The sequence below is a fragment of the Melanaphis sacchari genome, unplaced genomic scaffold, assembly GCF_002803265.2.
Source record: "Melanaphis sacchari strain LSU unplaced genomic scaffold, SCAv2.0 Contig1_pilon_pilon, whole genome shotgun sequence".
NCBI lineage: Eukaryota > Metazoa > Arthropoda > Insecta > Hemiptera > Aphididae > Melanaphis > Melanaphis sacchari.
In genome coordinates, this window is record NW_020270976.1 from 7,439,160 (window position 1) to 7,461,341 (window position 22,182).

The 22,182-nt window shown below is 26.0% G+C and overlaps 5 protein-coding genes across 6 annotated transcripts; 1 reads left to right on the forward strand and 4 right to left on the reverse strand.

Moving 5' to 3' along the window:
• Nucleotides 1-13: 13 nt before the first annotated feature.
• LOC112593208 (NADH dehydrogenase [ubiquinone] 1 subunit C2) lies at nucleotides 14-1,289 on the reverse strand. Its single transcript, XM_025337557.1, has 3 exons — nucleotides 1,029-1,289; nucleotides 809-952; nucleotides 14-241 (listed from the first exon to the last, which is right to left on the reverse strand). Exons 1-3 carry the CDS (start codon nucleotides 1,222-1,224, stop codon nucleotides 192-194), a joined length of 390 nt encoding a protein of 129 aa, XP_025193342.1. The 5' UTR covers nucleotides 1,225-1,289; the 3' UTR covers nucleotides 14-191.
• A 1,326-nt stretch (nucleotides 1,290-2,615) lies between these two features.
• LOC112593148 (endoplasmic reticulum lectin 1) lies at nucleotides 2,616-5,515 on the reverse strand. Of its 2 annotated transcripts, XM_025337472.1 has the most exons (9): nucleotides 5,109-5,515; nucleotides 4,628-4,795; nucleotides 4,433-4,568; nucleotides 4,021-4,285; nucleotides 3,789-3,915; nucleotides 3,626-3,676; nucleotides 3,345-3,491; nucleotides 3,033-3,278; nucleotides 2,616-2,971 (listed from the first exon to the last, which is right to left on the reverse strand). In XM_025337472.1, exons 1-9 carry the CDS (start codon nucleotides 5,253-5,255, stop codon nucleotides 2,642-2,644), a joined length of 1,617 nt encoding a protein of 538 aa, XP_025193257.1. In that variant the 5' UTR covers nucleotides 5,256-5,515; the 3' UTR covers nucleotides 2,616-2,641. The 2 variants fall into 2 exon arrangements, with proteins under 2 accessions (XP_025193257.1, XP_025193258.1); XM_025337473.1 differs by lacking the exon at nucleotides 3,626-3,676.
• Nucleotides 5,516-8,114: 2,599 nt separating this feature from the next.
• LOC112593100 (sec1 family domain-containing protein 1) lies at nucleotides 8,115-11,258 on the reverse strand. The gene is made up of 2 exons (XM_025337375.1): nucleotides 11,176-11,258; nucleotides 8,115-10,186 (listed from the first exon to the last, which is right to left on the reverse strand). Exon 2 carries the CDS (start codon nucleotides 10,027-10,029, stop codon nucleotides 8,161-8,163), a length of 1,869 nt encoding a protein of 622 aa, XP_025193160.1. The 5' UTR covers nucleotides 10,030-10,186; nucleotides 11,176-11,258; the 3' UTR covers nucleotides 8,115-8,160.
• Nucleotides 11,259-11,505: 247 nt separating this feature from the next.
• On the forward strand, nucleotides 11,506-13,183 carry LOC112593137 (eukaryotic translation initiation factor 3 subunit F-1). Its single transcript, XM_025337444.1, has 6 exons — nucleotides 11,506-11,731; nucleotides 11,799-11,869; nucleotides 11,933-12,150; nucleotides 12,328-12,419; nucleotides 12,683-12,942; nucleotides 13,014-13,183. Exons 1-6 carry the CDS (start codon nucleotides 11,623-11,625, stop codon nucleotides 13,098-13,100), a joined length of 837 nt encoding a protein of 278 aa, XP_025193229.1. The 5' UTR covers nucleotides 11,506-11,622; the 3' UTR covers nucleotides 13,101-13,183.
• Nucleotides 13,184-14,983: 1,800 nt separating this feature from the next.
• On the reverse strand, nucleotides 14,984-22,038 carry LOC112593342 (AN1-type zinc finger protein 4-like). The gene is made up of 8 exons (XM_025337730.1): nucleotides 21,460-22,038; nucleotides 20,970-21,213; nucleotides 20,705-20,900; nucleotides 19,806-19,940; nucleotides 19,612-19,741; nucleotides 16,971-17,260; nucleotides 15,941-16,354; nucleotides 14,984-15,732 (listed from the first exon to the last, which is right to left on the reverse strand). The coding sequence occupies exons 2-8, from the start codon at nucleotides 21,130-21,132 to the stop codon at nucleotides 15,627-15,629; spliced, it is 1,434 nt and encodes a 477-aa protein (XP_025193515.1). The 5' UTR covers nucleotides 21,133-21,213; nucleotides 21,460-22,038; the 3' UTR covers nucleotides 14,984-15,626.
• Between the last annotated feature and the right edge of the window lie 144 nt (nucleotides 22,039-22,182).

A 22,182-nucleotide genomic window follows, 5' to 3' on the forward strand; every position in this document is an offset into this window, starting at 1 on the left:
TAACAGACAAGAGTTACTATAGTTATTTGTTGTTTTGTATTTGTACAGCTGCATAACTTGTACATGAAAATAATCTACAAGGCATTAATTTCTTTACAATTCAAATTCAAAGTTAAGAGTAACACTTGAACAATAAAACATTTAAAAATTTATCTCTGGTTAACTAATTCTAATTTTGAAATTCTTAGAAATTAGCGTACAGGAACCCATTCTTTGAATAATTCACCAACTTTCTTGCGCTCTGAAACAAAATAATTAAAAACAAAAAATAGTTAAGCTGCTGTTATGTCATTATTTTGTTACATATCAAAGTTAAATAGATAACTACTTTTATCAAATATTTTATCAACTTATCTTGTGATACAATTTCAAGCCTTAAGTATTAAAATTAAACATTCTATGAACTTTTATTTATTTTTATTTATTTATTTATTTATCTACTAAAACTAAAAGATAACTAGTTAAATATACAATAATGTATACATTTTTAAATTAAATTTTGATAAATGAATATTCAAATTTTTATGATAGTTGTTATTATAAGATGAGGAAATCAAATTTGTTTTTAAAATCTATATTATGTAACTAGACAATTAAAAATAATGATATAATCAATGTTTGAATGAAAATAGGTGTCTTTTAAGTATAAAAAGCAATCCATTTTGAATTATTCAAATATTATTTTAATACATCCTATCACCATGTAGCAAATTTCTTATTTTTTTGGGTTGAAATTTACTGAATATCTATCCAATAAAAGTGTGATCTAGATAGATAAATATTTAATTGTGTGAACTGATTTACAAACCTGGAGCTGGAAAATCTTCTGGGTGTAGCTGAATGTAATGTCTGTACATGGCATCTTTGTCGGCCAGATATGAAGTTCTATATTGCTTGTAATAATAAAGAGCAGTAGCACCAATAATTCCAGCACCTAGCTTTATGTGTATTCCTATAAAAAAAAATGATTTATTCAACGTAAGTACATAAAAAATTAACGTTTTAAATGACACAATGACAAAACTTACCAGAATAAAAAGGCCTTCTATTAATTGTATAGGTGTACCATACTGAACCCGCACCTAATACGAACCCCATGAAAGGAAACCATTTGTTTTCCAACCACGTTGTATGGAATTTTTCATAATCAGGTCCCGGTGTCAATAAATTTATTGGCGTTGGATCTACAGTACCTGCCACTTTATAATCGACAACGGGCTTCATTTTTAATTTTTTGAAAAAATAAAAATCTTGCAAAGCTAAAATCTTATATTTGACCTCTTATCAATGTTATCAAAGATTTTACCCGTACGACCGATTGACTGCCAGTATTACCACCACCACCATACACGTAATAACTTTAGTCGCGTCATAAAAACTGGCGGTATAGTTTGATATCTACTATAACAAATTAACAACTACTTAGTTAAGCATTTTAAATTTTTATTATTTTAATAACAAAAAAACTACTCAGTACTCCTCACAAATCTTAATACATCATTATTTTCAAAAAAAAAAAAATATCCATTATTTAATTTACAGAAAATGAGTAGGGGGAAATTAAAATGTATTCATTATTTGACTTTTCGATAAGTAAATACGACTGTGTTAAAAACTAAAGTTTAACGCTTAAAAGAGTTGTAAATTGTAATAGTCCTATAGTAAAATAACTACCTACCTGGAGTTTCATCTTTACATTTTATAGTGCGTATAATCTTATTCTGTGGTCTCATACTCTCATATCTTATGAAAAAAATATATTTATTTATCTATTTACAGCATTATAGCACTATATATTCTGGAGTTTAGATTGTTTTGTGACACGATAGTTATAGTATTAAAACAATACCTCTTTATGCCTTGTTACTTGTTAGTTGTATAAAATATTTATGTATTTTAAGGCAAATAATAAGTTATAGGTATTTCACAAAATATTAGTATTATTATTAACGGATGACCACCCCACAACCCGATACCCTCCTAAATTTGAGCCGAGTGAATCACCTAGTATAATATTATGAAAACTCAATAAATCATAGTGTTAGTATGTATTATAAAAGAAAACACTTTATTTGATCCTGAGCATGTATTTCTAGTTCCTGATGTACATATCTACTAGTTTTATTACAATGGCATCTTATTGTTTAGTACGTCTGAATTCATCTTTAAAAATAAAAAAATAATTCAATCATATCATGAAATTAAAGACTTTGTGAAAAGATAATTCTGAAAACATATCGCCCACATACATTGAGGTATTATATTAAAAATATTATTTTGATTAACTATTTCCTCTCAACTTTGGAAGACAGACATAATGTTACAATATCAATTTTGCCTCTTGACTCTTTTAGTACATATTTGAATACCTTATTTATCTCCATTTTCTGATTTTTAACTATTCTTTACCTATAATATAAGAAAATATTCATTTATAATTTAAATCATTGAATATTAAATAAATTACCGAAATACCAGACATTAGTTATGGTATGAAAAAAAAAAATTTTCTTTCTCTTAAGGATTTTGTTCAAATAAAATTATCAAAAATATATATATGGACCCATTTTATTTGGAATTTAATAAATAATAACAAAATATATAAACAAACAATAATATTAAATTTAAAAGAAAACATCCTCTATAACTCAATTTTTGTTATTTTTTTTTTATCATCAGATATTTCAGTTTCTTGTTCAATAGGTGGAATTGTATCTTTTTTTATATTTTCTTCAGAATATTCTTCTGTTTTATCTATGATTTGTGTTTCAAGTTGAGTATCAGTTACTATATTTTCTGTGTCATAGAGGGATTTTATGTTAAACATGCCATATTCATCCATTGGCCCATTAATTATTTCACATAGTGATGGTGATTCTATTGTTAAGATATATTTACATGTTTTAGGCTCTAACAAATAGAGTGCAACTGATTCTTCATTATATCGACCTTTGACACATTTATAGCGTACCTAAAAAAAATGAAGGGATTAAGATGATAGTTGAATAATTAAAAAATTTAATATTATTTACCTCAGTTTCTCGCTTATCACCAGTTTTTTCACAGACAGATCCTGAAGAGTAAAAATGAGAAATAACTTGTTTCTTGCCAAAAGAATCTAGCTTGGGTTTTTTCTCTGGATTTTGAGATAACCACTTAATATGTTCATCTATATTAAATGTTCCCAAAATAACAATTTCATCTGGTTTTCCTTTTTCTTTGTGCACTTGTCGAATGTATTTATTGTAACAAATTTCATATTTCCACCAACCAGAGCCCTATAATAAATATCCATTATTATTAAATACTAACCAATGTTTTGTTTTAAATTTTTTTTAACTTACTCCATATAAACATAAATCTCCATTTACATATTCTTCAATTTCATTATTTGGTGTTTTAGAGTGCATTAATAAAGAATCTTCTTTTGACAAATTTAATTCAGATTCTTTATTTGGATGTACTTTAACTTGTATTTTAGTTTCTCCATTCTTAAAAAATACACATAAAAAAAATACTATTTTTAATATTCAATTTTATAACTCATTTTCAAAGTGTAAAACAACCAATAAACCATTAATAAGAATAGAAAAACAAGATCAATTTAAAAAATAAAATTATACACCTTATCTATTGTAACAGCAATTATGTAATTGTCCTTTTTATTGAGAGGATCCTTTAAAAATAATAAAATAAAAATACTTTCAAAATAAAAATAATAAATAAACTTGCAACTACTAAGCTAACTGTATTAAGTGCATATTAAAAATAAAATAAAATAAACTTACAGTTAACATTTTTAATTGCTTTTTCAATTTAGAAGTATCAGATTGAAGGACTTTCAAGTTGTGGGGTTTACGCATTGAATCACCAACTGGAAGGCAATCAATATTTAATTCATCACTGTTTGGTGGCCTATTTAAATGTTTACAAATTAATTAAACTAATTCGCACAGAAACAAAAATTTTATGAAAATAATATAGAATATATCATTCAATTTTTAATTAATGAATACTAACTTGTACCAGGGATGTGTGCATAAAAAGGATGTTAAAATGATTACTTCATATTGGCACGTGGAAGTTTCTTTAACTGAAAACACGTTATGTTTACTTTGAGGATAACAAACATATAAAACATTGGTTTGTCTTGGTCGGCCACTAATGTCACAAATTGTGCCATCAGACATGCTCATTTCAAAATAGGGTAAATTTACACCATCAACTTTTCTTGTCTTTGTAGGTCCAGGATAATTTAAATTTGCTAATCTTTTTAGTTCTTCCTCTGTAAAAAAATAACTTAATTTAATGAAGTAGCTTATAACAATATTTAAGATTAGAGATAAGGTATGTTTACAGAAATGACCTATTATATAATTTTCTCATTAAATTGTTACAAAGTAAATAAATATTGTTTTTTACATTAGTTTACCTAATTTAAGACCATCAAAAATTTTCCATTTGCCCAAGAAGTACTCTTGCTCTTTTTGTGTCTTTCCTTCACGTTCATTATGATATTGTCGGACATGCCGCCCATGGCATACCTCATAAATCCAATATGTATCAACCTGTTAATAGAAAAAATTGCAATTAAAATTTTAAATAATGTTCATAGAATATATCTTACTCTATATGAACAAGCTTGTTTTGAAAATAATGGTGATAATAGCTCCAATGGGCTAGGTCCATTATAAGATGTGTCGGAATCTTTATTTACTTCATCCTGTTTCGGTAAAATACACCGATATGATTCACCAATAGCTGTCATTACATTTAACGAGTTTTCATCTTGTTCCTAATAAATAAACAATAAATTATTGTCATAAGCGTGTTTAGTCATTGACAGTGGCTTATGAATTTAAATTAACTTAAGATAAATGAATCAAAAATATAGGTATATCAATATATCATAACAGTTAAATGTTGTGGAGAGACTAGACTTCAATCAAGGAATAAGCAATATTTTTCTGTTTTTCAATAAGATAGAATTTATATCTATAATTTTTCTTTTTAATGACAATCATACATTACTAAAATATTAATTTAAAAAATAATTATTTCTATGTTATTTATTTTGGATAGATAAGTTTATTAATGTGAAAACTTACCTTTGCCAATCGGTCAGTGACATCTTTACCTGGCCAATTTATTTTGTACAGTATGGTATCATCGAATCCTTTAAACTCTTGCGAATAGCAAAAGTTTAATGAGAAAACAATGAGTAATTTCGAACAAATTTTATACGACGATATCATATTATAGTTCGAGATGAATAAGTCCAAATGACTATGGTTGGTAACAAATTCAAATGTAAGTTCAAACCATGTACTTCGCTGACGTACGATTTATATATTTCATCGCTATATAATATATTAATTTAGAAAACAGATGGCACATTGGCAAACACTAAAACTCAATAAGTATAAGAATTTGTTTAAACATTAAACAATATGCCAATTGCCAATATACACTCGAAATTTGACCAACGACACAACATAATATATATACACATGAGTAGGTAACAACATTATAGTGATAACGACGAGTTTCATTATTCATAAATTTCAAATAATTTGTTAATCACGATTAAAGATAGTACTATCATAAATCGCGGAGTAGACTCAGAGTCGATTATATTCAATATTCATAAATCCATTTTGCATAAAATGATTAAATATTAAATTAATTTGGGACTAAAATACCTTTTTTAGAAACTATTTTTCCGGAATCTCCCCAATTGTGACGTAGCCAGACATTTTTTAGGGGCGAAGGCGTATTACATTTTGTTTCTAGTTTATGTCAACTCTTGAGTCTAAAATAGATACTTATCTAATTAATATCACCTATTGCATTATGACCTGCCCCTCGTTCATAAACATTAAATAGGTACGTGTACTTTTTTCTTTTGACAACTCTGTTACTTTGTTAGCAATTACCGGAAAAAAAAAAAAAATGTTAAAATCACCATAAAACGTATATTGTAATTTTTTTATGTTAGTATATCTTATAAATAAAATTTCAATAAAACCAATGTTGTTTGATACACGAATCATTCAGTATTAAAAATATTGGAAACTCCATCATAATATGTTGCCAAATGTAAATCAAAATATCAACTTACAATGAAACTAGACACGTTATTATTTATTACTAGGTATTATTTATTTTAAAATGTTTTTACGATCGCGTAGCGGGTACTAAATAGACTTATGGTACGATTATACGTTGTAATGGGTACATTTATGACATTATTAATTAATTATTTATTTTTGGCATCATTTTTACAATAAATTGTATTCTGTACTATAAATTACTAAATACATTATTTTACTGTAATTGCACCCAGATAAAATGTTAATTTTACGTGATCATGAAACATAAAATAAACACTATTAAATAAGCCAGTATACACAGATATTTTTTATGTGTAAAGGAAATATTAAATAAAAAAGTTATAAACATTTAAAAATTGTTTGACCATTTTTTTTATTTACAGTAAATACCAATGAAATCCAATTTTCTATTAAAAATCATCTTCAAAGTATTTTTATTTTTTGTTAAATGTATTAAGATTTTTAAAAATGTGATTATTATTATATTGTAATTAAAAACCGTTACTGTATCAATTCTATTTGATTCAATTAATATCGAAAAATACAATCAAATAATAATTACCTACCTACTTAAATGTTATAGAAATAATATGACAGAAATAGCTGAAATAAGACTATGGAAAAAATATATTTTTTATTTATTTTCTACTATTATGCCCACCTATAGAATAATATATCATAAGATAAAGCTTGTATAATCATATAGTTACTTCTTAAGAAAGGATATATTATATTAATTTTATTTTAATTTCACTGAATAGTTAACAATTTCCAATTACGAGTATGTCACACCGTATTTAATGAATATGATCTTTTTTGAAAAAAAATAATTCATCCAACTATATTAAATAATATTAAAATCAACTAATATCAATGCAGATACCTTTATGTGTAATACAATTTACATAGTATTATATTATGTATTAAAAGGTTAACAACCGACAGATTGTCTCCAGCCTCCGCTCAGGATCAGTTTTTGACGTTTTTGTATTTAATGATTTATCATTAAATTCAAAATTAACTCATTCACCAAATTAATATCTATGTCTCGATTACGAGGTTAAACTAGATACCTATTACTTATACAGCAGAGTAACTTTTCGGTTTTTCTATTAAATTTTGTAATTTGTTTGATTAATTTTTACGACGGTTTAGATTAAGAAAACGTCGTACTCGACGTATTCGCATGTGTTGTAAATTCGTTTGTGTTATAATCAACATTCTGATTGTTACTATGGAATGCAGTTTATTAAAATTTTAGTTAATGTTAGAGAAATATCACACATAAAAGTAAAATTCGCTCCAATAATCAATATAGATTGTAAAAAACGCAGAAAAAACTTGTTTCGTAAATTTACTATGTGACGACTGACTAGGTATCAAGCACTTGTTCATACGGCGATATCCTTTTAAAAAATTCTGTATTTAGTAGTAATCTCCAATTTTCTATTAATCATAAAGGTATCAAGGTGTAAGGTATATTGATGAGCACACCCCAAATTAAAATTTAAGAAACAAGTATAATAATTAAATTAATTATTCAAAATAACATAGGAATAGTGTTAATAATGAAATATTATGATTTTTTTTTTTTTGTATAATGTTAAATAAATAAATCATAACACAACAGTAAATTATGATTGATAATTTATTTTTTAAATAATTTACTCTGTTTACCCAGGTCGTTTATTTCCAGCCATAATTGTCAAGACGTAACTAAATTTACTAAAAATCTAGGTACCCAAAAAACCATAGTTAATTAATTTTATCCAAATCAATAAGATTTGAATAAAATATGTTAAGTTGATCTTTAATGCCATAACCATATTAAACACTAAACAGCTGATAGTTTAAAGTAGGTATTTAAAATCATGTTTAAATAATATTATTCATCTAATATAATTTTTAAAATTTGTTTTTTGATAAATGACAATAACAATTATTATAATATAAATTAATCTTAATACATAAATATATATATTATAATATATAAATATGAATTTAATATAAAAAAATAAAGTAATTACATATTATGCTATAAATAAAATTAGTTTAATTCTTGTCCCAATAATGATAGCTGTTCTAAGAATTCTGGTGCATTGTTCACAACAGTTGATCCATATACAATTTTTAATTGTGGTAAACCAGGTGACACAGTTTTATTTTTTACATACTCCAATAAATTTTGGTATTCGATATAATTGCCTCCTCCAACTACAAACACTATAACCTCACTAAAATTATTTTTTGACTTAAATCCGTCAGAATTACGTAGCTGTTTTGGATCGAAACAACGAAATTCATCTGATGTACCAGATGACTGTTTATTTTCTAATAATTCATCAACAATTCTAGTTACAGGAAACGTGTGTCTTTTAACTACTAAATTTTTTACTCCTTCCATAACAAATGAAGAAGTATGAGAAAGTAATTTTTCAAACATATTAACAGATTTAGTACCACCTCCATACTGATTTGGTGTTGCTGTGATATTAGAAAACATTTTCCATCTTTTAATGTATTTAAGTGGGCTAAGATCACAACCCTGTTTCTCTAAAGCCGATGAATACATATCTATGTCTGAATCTGATATGGAATGTGTATAGATATAATAAATTATAAATAATCTCATTTTGTCTTCAGGAGTTCCCGCTTCTGAATCATTTATGATATCCAATATTTGTTTATCTAAAGATGCTTGGCTCATTACTTTTTCCTCAAATTCAAATAGTAAATCTAAACGTCGCGATTTAATCACAGATAAAATGCTAGTAGCTAAATCTGTATGCATGTCTATTAATCTTTTTTTTTCTAATAATTGTGGTAATGAGTTAACAGCGGATGTCAGTTTCGCAGTATTATCACTCATCATGGCTAAAGCTACATCACTTTCGCCATCTAAACCCATAGATTCTTTTAACTGTTTGACTTCTTCTTCAGAGTTTTTTAAATGTTCTAGTTCAGATTGAATTGATTCTGCTACTGTGGGGAATGGACTTCCTTTGTGAGTTATCCAAAAAGAATCTTTTGGATCTAAATCAAAAGTTTTAGGTTTCTTTTGCTCTTGAGCTACTGTAACCCTATTTAAATTTAGTTTTAATACATCATGTACTAATGCTTGATAAGTCCATGTGTGATGTAGAGGTGTTGCCATATCAATATTACGGTCAAGTACAACTAATAGGGGTCGTTGAAAATTATAAATTCCAGAGTTCTCAGATGAGAATAAACTATTTCTAGTGTCTCTTAAATTTTCTCTTAATTTTTTATCTAATTTTTCAGCTACCATTTCTGCAGCATTACCACGAGCACTACGAATAATAGGTAATGTTCCAAGTGTTACAAAAACTGAATACAAACCATCAACAGTGTTATCCATCATCACTTCTACATCAGTATCTTTTGCATCAGCACGGTTCAATGCATAATATGATACTGCTTGAGCATTTTGATTGCTTAATATAAATAATTCATCTTCCAAAGAAATAAAATTTAAATATTGGTCATAAATTTTATGAACATGACTAACATTTTCAGTTTGTAATGCTGAACTAGCCAAATCCTCAAGTTTTTGACGACAAATAGCTGAGATAAAGTTTAAATAATATTTTTCATACACATTATTTTGAAAGTCTTGAGCTATTCTGTCGAGATTATCTTGATCTGGCATACAAAAATAAATAGCTGCTACATCAGGAATAGGGTCTCGTTCAGAATGAATACTTAAGTGCAATGTTACACCACATTCTCGTAATTCTTTGATTGGAATTAATGGTGATAGAATGTCTTGGCCACGGCGATCATATATAAGTACTTTCCATACAGGTTCTGAGCCATTATCTTTATATTCGGGACTATTTAAGTTGAGCATTTGCTTCAACGCAGCAATTTGTTTATCCCGAATTGAAGACATCATAATTTGTTTTTTTATTGAATCGTTGGTGTTTTATTATGTAAGAATTTATTCAAGAAATATTGATATCATTACTAAAATTTCTTTAGACTTATAAAATGATCTTGCAATCTTGATACAACTATACATGCATATTAATTTTTAAAACTGGATATAACACCTAAAACAATACAAAAAACAGTTAATTAAGATTAATATGTGAGAAAAATAGTTTTTGTGTTGAAGTACAACCAACACTAGTCTAAGCCAATATAAAAGTATATCAGTATTTTATAAAATTGTAAAGCTTTTAATTAATTTTCCTACTTTAAACTAATATTTAGATGTTTAAATTATTGTTTTGACATAAAATCCTTACTAGTTATTATACGATAAAAATGGTACAAACATATTCTAATTTTGAACAAATTCATGGACAGTTGACATTTTTGAAGTGAAAAGAAACTACTTTCAAAAATGTATATAAATATTATTGCTATAGCGGTATGATTATATTTTTAAAATAATAAAATAATAAATAGGAAATAGTAAATAAAAAAAATAATTTAACTCAACCTGGTTTATTTTGTATAACTTATGATTTAGCTATATTATTAGTAAAATTTTATTAAATGCAGGGTTTAAGGAAATACCCAAGAAAGAGGGACAATAAATAAAATTAAAAATAACACATATTTAATACAATGCCCAGTGTTCTAAAGTTTTGCAGGGGGGCAGTAAAACATGCTTTTTTATATGAAACCATTGAAATCATTACTACCATAACAGTAGTGATGTATGTACATCAACTTTTTAAATTACTGCTATAGCAGTAGTTGTACACAAATGTGTTAACCTGAACCTACAGTTCTTCAAAAACTTAACATTTTTGATTGATTTTCAAAATTATTTAATAACTACTCAAGACATTTAAACACTATATAGTTAATAATACAAGTAAACAATTAATAAACAGGTTGCTACTATTTAAGTTAGAGGAATATAATAAAAATACAATTGATATATAATTATATAAGCTATGTAGAAATTTTATTTACTGCATAGATGTTTATGATTCACTATGAATGCCATAATCATTTCAACAACATAATATTTTATTGAAATCTTAATAGAATTTAAAATTTAATACATATATTATAATACACTTACTTTTAGGTAAATCCAAATGTTTGATACCAAAAATAAATTTTAACACTTAAAACAACATATTTTTGTTAATTTTTAAATTAATAAATTCAGTAAAAACATGAAATGTAATGGTTTATAATTTTAAAATACTTAAATGAACACTTTAATGTTTTAAGTTTTTATAATAACAATTAAAAATAAAAAATAAAATACCTTTTTACTATTATCAATTCAATTTGTTATCAATGTAGTGTTGTCAGTTACCACGTCAATCTGGTATTTAAAGGAGTACCCGGTAACAAAACGGCGTGATCGTCTGTCATAACCACAAAATAAATTCTAACATTCTTTTCTTGTTTCATGTAAATAAAGAATTTTTTGTACGTAAAATTCTATAAGGAATATTTTACTAATTTTAATTATTAAATTAACTTATATTGCAGTAATTTAATTATTTTGATTATTATAATGGCGTTAAATTTAAAAGTTAAAGTGCACCCTGTTGTGTTGTTTCAAATTGTGGATGCGTATGAACGTAGAAATATTGATGCACATCGAGTAATTGGAACATTGATGGGTAAGTACATTAAATAAACGAAATACAAAATATTCTGGCCTATCGTAATTAATTTCTTTTATTCTAGGTACGGTCGACAAAGGTGTAGTTGAAGTGACCAATTCTTTTGGTGTCCCTCATAAAGAATATGAAGACACTGTTAGTACATTCCCCTAAATTTTCTTTTGATAGTTAAACTTGTAATCTTTTATTTGTTTTAAGGTGGAAGCCGATATTGTGTATGCAGCGGATATGTTTAAAATGAATCAAAAAGTTAATAGATCTGAACAAATTGTTGGATGGTGGGCTACTGGTAATGAAGTAACTACACATTCATCAACTATACACGAATACTACTTGATGGAATGTAACAATCCAGTACACATAACTTTGGATACAACATTGAAAAACGATAACATGGGATTAAAAGCATACATCAGGTAAGCTATTAGTTTTAGTATTAATAAAAAAGTACATCAACTATAACTGCAATTCTGCTGGCAAGTGTGACTGATGTGTTAAATTTAATTTCTGAACCTATTTTGTTTTTATTTGTTTCTATTTATTTTGTGTGATTATTTACATACCTTTATTTAATTTATAATGTTTTATTACAGCACACAAATTGGTGTTCCCGGAGGAAAAACTGGAAATATGTTTATTAATGTACCAATTGAAGTTACATGTTATCAACCTGAAACAGTTGGATGTATGTCAATATTTATATACATTTATCTTATTTTTTTTAAATTTTTTAACTGAGAATTTTTGTAATTTAATAATGGCATTATAAATACTGATATAAATTATTAGGACAGTATTTTATAAATTTAGAAGTATTATCTTACTGAAGTTACCTCAGAATTAATAAAAATCCAGAATTACACTTTTATTGTTTAAGTTTATTGGCAATATTGCATTGTTTTGTTATAATTTTAATTTTAGTTATTTATTTGTGCTTTTTTTTTTTAGTAAGTTTGTGCCAGAAAACTGTAGCTGTTGGACAAAAATGTCAAGAACCAATCCCTGAGCTGGTACAAATAGAAGAAGCATCGTCAAAAATCTCTGATCTTTTAGAGGTAGTTTTATCATACATTGATAAGGTGTTAGCATCAAGTGACTGTAATGCAGCTGACAACAGTCATATCGGTCGTATATTACTTGATCTTATGCATAGTGTACCTCATGTGACACCTGAACGATTTGAAGAAATGTTTAATTCTAATGTTAAGGTAATTATTTGTATTCTTTGTTTAACCTTATTTTAATAGATCTAATAATAATATGTACATATTTTTTTTAGGATTTGTTGATGGTTATTACTTTATCTCAATTGACCAAGACCCAATTAGAACTCAACGAAAAACTCACATTACTCAGTTTGTCATAAATGCACCAAATATAATACTACAACAGTCCGAAAAAAAAAATTTATAATTTTTAATCATTCATAAGTTAATCAATTTATGCAGTAGCAATTTATTTAAGGTTTTAAGTGTATAACAATAATTGATAATTTATCTTATTCTTAAAACAATAAATATGGAATTGAAAACCTTTATTAATTCAATTTATCATTATAATTCTTTTTTGGTATTTTAGTAGTATTTAACACTAAATATTTTTGAAATTACAATAGCTCTTATTGTAATGATACCCTCATGCTAATCAGTAATTATACAGCCAATGTAAATTATTTTAAAACGTAGAGGTTCAAAGTTAAATGAAGAGTGAAAACGCCCAGGGAGGATAGAATTCATTAGGAGTAGTATAGGAGTCCATCAATCATATTCAAAACGAGAAAGAATTAACTTTGATGGTTTGTTTATTGAGATGTGGCTTGGTGGCAGTGAGAGTGACTATGGAAATAAATATTGGTTCTAACATAAATAATAATGTATAATTAACAGAAGAAAAAAAATGCCTCTTGTTTTGTGCCTTACCGGTATCAACAGTTTGCAACAGCCATGCAGCAGTGTCATAAGTATTTTGTCAGTAGCAGCTCATGATATAGATGAAGGAATGATCACATTTGCTTTTAAAATTAAAGAAAATAAAACAATTCTTTTTATGATTATATTAATAGAATAATAGTTTTTATAAAAACTACAACTTTTGACTAGTATTGATTCATATATTTTATTTTGTCGTGTACTAACATTGAATTGTTTTCCTGAGATCCAGAAGCGTATAGGCATGTATACAAATACGTATAGTTTTTGGCCAAAAAAATATCTTCGACTGAACTATTCTAAATATGTACTATATAGTGATGTATAACTGTGTGCGTGCGAGTATGTTTAAACTGCTATCGTGTATGCACATTTTGGATGACTGGCATGTTGTCCGTTGGGTAAAACATTACTATAGTAGGTAAATTATTTTAAAATTAACTTTGCACACAACACGTTATTGTCGGTTGCTATTGTTGATTAATAATTTTAAATTTAATAATAAATTATTTCTATACTAATATAATTGTATAAATTATAATACAGTTTACGATGTATTATAGATTTGAAGAACAAAATGTAATAAAAAATTCCCAGTTGATTATTTACAGAAACTTACAGAATCCTTTCTTTACAAAAGAATGTTACATAGGTAATATTTTATTATATTTAATTTGTTATACCTATGATTTAGAGTATCATAAGTTGCATCCCTACAACCAGCAACCATTAGCCATAACTGCATTTTGTCATAAAAAGAATATTAAAATTACAATGGTCATTAAATTAAAAGGATGAAAAGTGTATTAAGTATATAAATCATGCATAATAAATATATATTAATACAAATCTTTAAATTTTGACTAAGTTGGATATTCACATATTTAAAAAACAATTATATTAATTTCTTGTGATTCAAAAACAACAGTAGATAAATAAAATATTTTTTATGCATGTTTTAATTAAAAAAATATTGGTTTTTTTTTGTAATTTGTAGAAATTTAAAATTATTGATTTTTTTCGATAAATATTGACTAAAATTTTTCATTTGGTCAAAAAGTTTGAAAAATTGAATACAAAGTTTTTTATAAGTAGTTTTTACTGTAATCAAAAAATTTTAAATAGATATTATATTATCTAATATTTTGTAATTAACACAAATACAGCACAATTATATTACCCTGAAAATAATCTATGTTATATAAGTAGTTTAGTTTTATATGTAAAAATACTCGTATTGGTTAAAGCCAAGTGTTTTTTTTTTAAATTTAGAATTTGTATTGCTTAATTATAATAATAATAATAATAAAAAAAAAATGTGTGCATATAAAACTATATGCATGTATTATATATTTTTTTAACACAAACTAAATTTTTATTTCAACTCTAATTCAACATCCATTGCAATACACCACTTATGTCTTATTGTCATATCAGGTTACAGATATTTTAAAGAGCTAATAAACTTATAACAAACATAAATATAGGCAACATAAATTTATAGAAAAAAAAAAATAAAAATACGTCATAGGAAAAAAAAATTACATATTTTGGTTAAATTACATTTTTACCCGTACTTTAATTCTAACAACCAAAAATGCTATAATTGTATTATTATTTATTATTATAATTATTATATTATGAGTAGTATTTTATAATAAGTTTAATAAATTGCTTAAATGAAAGATAGTCAACATTACACAACTATATTAGTAAGTTGGTGTTAGAACACGTAAAAAGCTCTTTAAAAACCACTTCTATAACAATGTTTGAGTTATTATTATATAGTCAAATTACTCAACAAGTATTGCATAGTTACGGAAAAATGGGTCAACGAGGCATTTTAATAATTATTTATAATTCATTATGCAGACAATCATAGAAGGTTGTGTGAGTCACGAGTACCTATTAAATTACATCTAAAAATAATATTTAATATGTATTCTGCTTTTTGAATTAACATATTAAATTTTTGGTAACTTTGGTCTAACAACTAAAGGGTTGTTCTTTTCAATAGAGTTGCGACCATTCTTTTGATAATCATAGGAGCAATTGTGCGATTCTGAGTACCTAAAATGTAATATAAATAAAATAAGTTAATTAAGAACTTAAATTTAAAAAAAAAAACAAACAAATGAAACATAATATAATTAATTTATACTTAAAAATAAATAATTATTTTTTTTGCTCCAAAAATTAACATTTTGAATTAGAATAAGTATAAATTAGATTTATTTTCTAATGTTAATTGTACAAATTAAACTTATTTATAACTTACCTATGTACTGGACAAAAAATAAGTCCACATCGACATGTATACTGAGCACTAATAGTTAGTTTTTTATTGCACTGAGCGCATCGTTTTTTCTTTTTTTCTACCACTTGATCAGGTATAGCCTGATTCAGATCTTCAGGTACAATAGCTGGAGATTTTTTTTCCATTCTATTACTTTCTGATTCCATAGGTTCTTCATCATCAAGTTGAATAGGCATGTCTGATCTATTTAGTATCCTATGTATAGCTCCCAATCCTGTATTATTGGATAAGGACATGGCAGTCATTTGTTCAGTCGGTGACGCTTGTCTAGAAACATTTATGTGGATATTATGGGATAACACCAACGATGAACTACTAGGACGCCTAGACCAATCTGTGCTGGATACATCAATGTCAGTACCAGATTCTGAAATACTAAAAATCAAAACATATTTTAATGATATTTTTATAGCTTATAAATAGAGCGCAAATTTCTATGTAATTGCATATTTTTTCCTTTTTACTTTTTTTAGATTGTTGTCAGTTATCTTCACAAATCATAACAATTTGAATCTGATGGGGAATTTTTTTTCATATTTCTGCATAGTTTTGCATATTTTACAAAATTCAAAATATATTGCATATTGAAACAAAATTTTTTTTATATATATAGTTTATTTAAGTAATTAATTATTGTAAGTTGTAAATTTTATATAAATAAAAATAATTTTCTTACATATTTGTTGCATATTATTATGATTTTTACTGTATATTATATGGCATATTTTGATACTTTTTAGTGCATAAAAATCTGTGCTCTACTTATAAATAATAAATATTGTAGTAATTTTAATCAATTGTATCATTTTATCAATAACAATACAATACTTAATAATTCAGCCTAAAATTTTAAACTATAGTTTTTAAATTTTTTTAATTTATTCCATTATTCTACATTAATATCAAATCTTTACAAAATAAATTATAAGTTTAAAGTGCTTTAATGTTTTATGTCATACATTTAATAGTGTACATTAAAATATTAAATTACCTGTCAATACTTGAAGTACTACCACTATGTCTAGGTTCATTCATGATATGGCAAAGTTGTCTAGTTGAAGTTGATTTTGCATTTTTTTCCGAGCATGTAGTACTTGCGATAGTTGGTAAAACTGGTATTCTTGAGAATTCAGCACTACGAACATATTTCCCCAAAACAGGAGTTGATTGAACAATAGGTAATCTCCATGTGTGTAGCTTGCTACTATCTTTTTCAGTCTTCATTTGTGATTTTTCTGGTGCTGAAGCTGATTTACGATGTTCAGGTTTTGTTCTTTTTAACTGGAAAATTTTATAATTTAAAAAAAAAAAAGAATTTAATATTGTTTGATATAATATACATTCAAATAAATTAAGTTTCAACAATAATATATTTAATTACTAGGTAAAATATTATTGAGGTCAGTTTATATATTTTATTTCAAAATTTAACTATAAGTTAACATAAGTAAATTAAATTATTCCTTTTAGAGTAAAAGTTATTTCATCAGATGGACAATAACTTACCATGTAATTAAGCCATGAGATTAGGTGAATAGTCACAAATAAGTAGAGCGTGAAAAAATCATTCAAGTAACTTTCCCTTAACTCTCATAAAAACTAACAATGAATATTATACTATTTCATATAACATTGATGAAAATAATTAATATAAGAGTAAATTATAAACCATGTACATATGCAAATTAAAAAATAGGATCATTAACATAATCAAATCTATCAAAAAATTGGTTTTGTGTAAATATTCTTGTTTTTTTTGTAAATTTTTTTTTTCTTCTAACTATTTAGAACAGTATTGAGAAATTATTATTTTTGCTTCGTAGCATCTTATACTAAAAACAATTTTTTATCAGAAAAATTCTTTAGCGTTGAAGATTGAAAAATACTTTCTATTGTTATGTTTCTTTAAATAACCATACACACACACACACACACACACACACACACACACACACACACACACACCACTGTAAAACCAATGCATTCATTACTCTGTTCAGATTAAAGAGAAGTTTACTAAATATCTACAGCAGCATGAGGTGATTCAAAATTTATGTTGCTGTCAACTTTTTTATATAAATATTCATAATAGAGAAACATGTTTAAATGAAAGTTTTGTTTCTATAAATATTTATAATTATAAGTAATTTTAATATTTTTCTATAATATTTTAGGTGGGATCTTGTGGGATAACTTAGAAAATTCATATGGACATATGGGTAACCAATATTTTTGTTTTTCGCAATTCTAATGTGAAGAATTTTTTTCAAAATACTTTGATACTTAAAAATTGATAATCACATGAGTAATTTATGAGTTTTTATGAAAGTGTGGTGAAGTGATACCACACAAAATATTAGTCTACTACTCACTCACTTAAACTTTAAATACTTTCGACTCAAAATATTTGTTTAAATATCAATTTTTATGAATCAAAATGCTTTTAAAACAATGTTTTATATTATGGTTGAAAAAAGTAAATGTTTCCATTTGAATTTGTTAAACTGATTCCCAAAACCCCTCTAAAATATTGTAAAAAATATAAAAATTTTTATCATTTTAAATATTTATAACTAAAAAAGATTTCATATTAAATTTTTTTCTCTATTATGAATATTTTATACTTATATGATAAAATGTATGTAATGTAAATTTTATAAACTATGCTGAAACTGTATAATTAAGAAAGTAAAGAGTATATTTTTATTTACTTATTTAGTACTAAGTCTAAAAAATAATAAAATTTCAATAGTCAGATATAAATGTACAATTTATTTATAAAAATGTATACTACCAACAGTAATTAGATCTACCATAAATAATTAAAATTAATATTATTTAACCAAACAAAAATAAAAACAACTAAACAAAATGGGTATCAGGAATTCACTTTGTCTTTATACAAATTGTGTGGAAGAAATTGATTATATTGTTTCTACACAATACATTGTTTAGATACCTTAATAAAGTTTATAAAAATATAAGTAAAAACAAACAAATAATAAATATAATATATTTAGTGGGTTTTAACTTAAAATGTTCTCAAGTGTGAGATATTTATAAAATACTGGTTGATACTGTATGGTGTTGTCTGTGACAAATCAAATAATGCCAGCAAAATTGAATCAGTCTTTAATTCCATTAAATGAAAACTACACATTCTTAATACTCAATTGAATTGTATTAACCAAAAATAAAATGTAGGCTTAAGATTATATAAAATTATAATGGCTATTACAGAGTATGTATACCAAGTTAAAAAAATTTTGCTATAAAATAATATTATCTATTTTTACATTTTATAACCCTTTAAGGAATGAATTTAGGAAAATTCTTTCTAAGTGGGTTTTTATAGTCTTTATCACAAAATCAAACAACTGATCTAATGTCATATTAATAGCTTCAATGGTTATGGCTTGACAATGATGAATCAGTGAGTAAGGACATGTTATTTTATGTATAAAAAATTGATTGATAATATTCAAATATTGAGTTTAAACTTAAAAATTATCAGTAGACCACATATTGGGCGCTAAAAGTGTAAATGTATTGGATAATAAATTAATATTAATAAATGATGTAATCAAAGGCAATACACGACAACAATAAGTATTAAATAAAATTAAGCTTACTTTAGATTTTGATGAAATAGAAAGATTTTCTAAATTATGTTTCAATAGCATCATCTTAAGATATGTCGTATTATTTTCAACGGATGGCTTAGATTTTTTCTTTTTTGGTAATTCTACAGTAGATATTTTTCTAGACACATTTTTTCACATATATTATACTATTAAAATTAAATCAGAAATATTTTAAAACTTACTTAGAGGATTCCTTTAAGTTTGTTAAAGAACCATCACTATTTTCAATTACACGAAGCAAATTAATAACTTCGCCTTCACGAAATATTAAGACTGCAAGCTTACTACCTGGAGGTGCATCTTCTAATATTTCTTTTCTGTAAGATTAACAATAACAGTTATGTAAGATAACATTATATAAGAGATATTATATTATGATATAATTAATACTATGGCTTAAAATTCAGAGAACTGAAAGTCAATAATCATTTTTCTAACATTACTGTATAGATTTTTGTTATGACTATAGAAAATCTGTAAAAAAAATAATAACTTCTTCAATTACCAACTACATTTGATATTCGATCATTAAGCAGATTTAAAAAATATAAAATCATTCTTTCTACCCAGGTATTCAAAGAAAGCAAATCAAAAAATAATCATTATAATAAGTCTGAAACATAACTCTTTTCACTTAAAGTCTAAAATTGTTGCATAATTGGTATATGACTAATAGTAATTAAAATTAGTCATGATAACACTATAATTTGATGTGTTTATGAAAATCTATTCTGAATTAGAATGTACAAAATATGAAAAAATTATCTAATCATTTATATCAGAAGCTTATGCATTATAAAAATACCAACAGTTCTATTTTATGGGAAATTTAACTTAAAAACTTGGAAAAAAAAATCTTTATTAATATCACATATTAAATAAAGAAATAGTTTACTAATTTAACTCGTGTTTAGTACCTACAAATGTAATATATAACTATTTTTTGTTTATCAATTTCTGTTGATTATATAAAAGATAAATTAAAAATACTTAAGAAAATAATAATTGTAGATATATAGGTAATGTAATACACTATTACATATAAAGTAAATATTTGGTTGAACTTAAATTTATAACTTACTTATTTAGATTAACCAATTGTCGAATAGTTTCATTGTCCAAGGGCAGCATTCTGCGACTTGTGCCAATAGGTCCACCTTGTAAGGACAATACCAATCGCAATGTTGATCCATCATGAAGATTATTATTAGCTATGGTTGTATGGTCAGATAATATTTTTTCGCCTAGGAGCAAATGTTGCTGGTTGACTGGTATACCTAAAGAATAATTATCAAAATATTGAATATCAGAAAACAAATTAATAGAAATTTAATTATAATACAAACCTTCAACACGTTGTATTCGAGACTTCAATGAACTTATATAGTCAGTTGGGCATACAGTAATTTCAAATGTTGTACCCGTTAGTGTTTCTATAGTAAGAGATATAGGTGAATCATCCAATTGTTCATTGTCAGGATTTGATCTCCATCTTTGTTTGCGTGACATACCTAAGTGAATTTACTAGGTATATTGTTGTACTATTGGTGTTGTCTAAACATTTTATTATTTCGATTAAAACAACAATACCTGGAAAAATGAAATTTATACTAATGATGACATCATTCCCAGTTGCCATAAATGGTGCAACAAAGTTCAATAGCTATTGAATTGAGATTATAATTTATAACATATATATTATATAACATGCCTTTATTATAAACGGTGAGATAGTGTGTGACCTTAGGCCTCAAAGCCAAATACAATAATAATACGCATTTTATATTTTGACTGAGCATTTCATTGCACTTGAACGACAGCTAGGTAAATACTTACTTTGTCCAAAACGATGTCTATAATGGCAAATGTTCGAAGTAATCACTCTTGAAATCCACTACCTACAATCAGCTCGATAATTGTTGTAAATTCGTCGGCTCTCCCAGGTGATGAGCAACGAGCGTCTTAGAACAACAAAGAGATAATACTATAGGTAGTGGATGTTAATGACAGTGATTTTGAAGGCGCATAGCGTGAAATGTGAACGACTCAAATGCGGAAATGGTAGCTATTTCGCCGTTGGTGATGGTGGTGGGTCAGTAGGTGATCGAACTAATGATAATAGACTTTTTCTTTATTATTATTATTATTATTATTATTATTATTATATTGTCGAATTTGAACACACTGTGCGAGGCGGATAGTGAATAATAATAAAAAAAATAACAAATGATTAATCCACCGACAAGGACGTTGCGCGCTCGTGCGCCGAAGTGTACGCGCGTCACGAAAAAAGAGAAGACGGCGACGACGACGACGACGCGAGGACAGGGTGTCGAAGTTGGAAAGGTGTGTGCCCGGTGCCGTGTGGGGGACCCCAGAACGGAAGTGTTGAGGACTGTGCCGACTGTGGACTGAGTAGACGGAGACGGGAGAGATAATAAATTATGGCAAAATAAAAATAATAATAATAATACGACGATGACCGACGGCACACGACCACATTACCGTGGGAATTACAAATTCACGACACCTCGTCACCTCCTTACTATCAATTTTTAA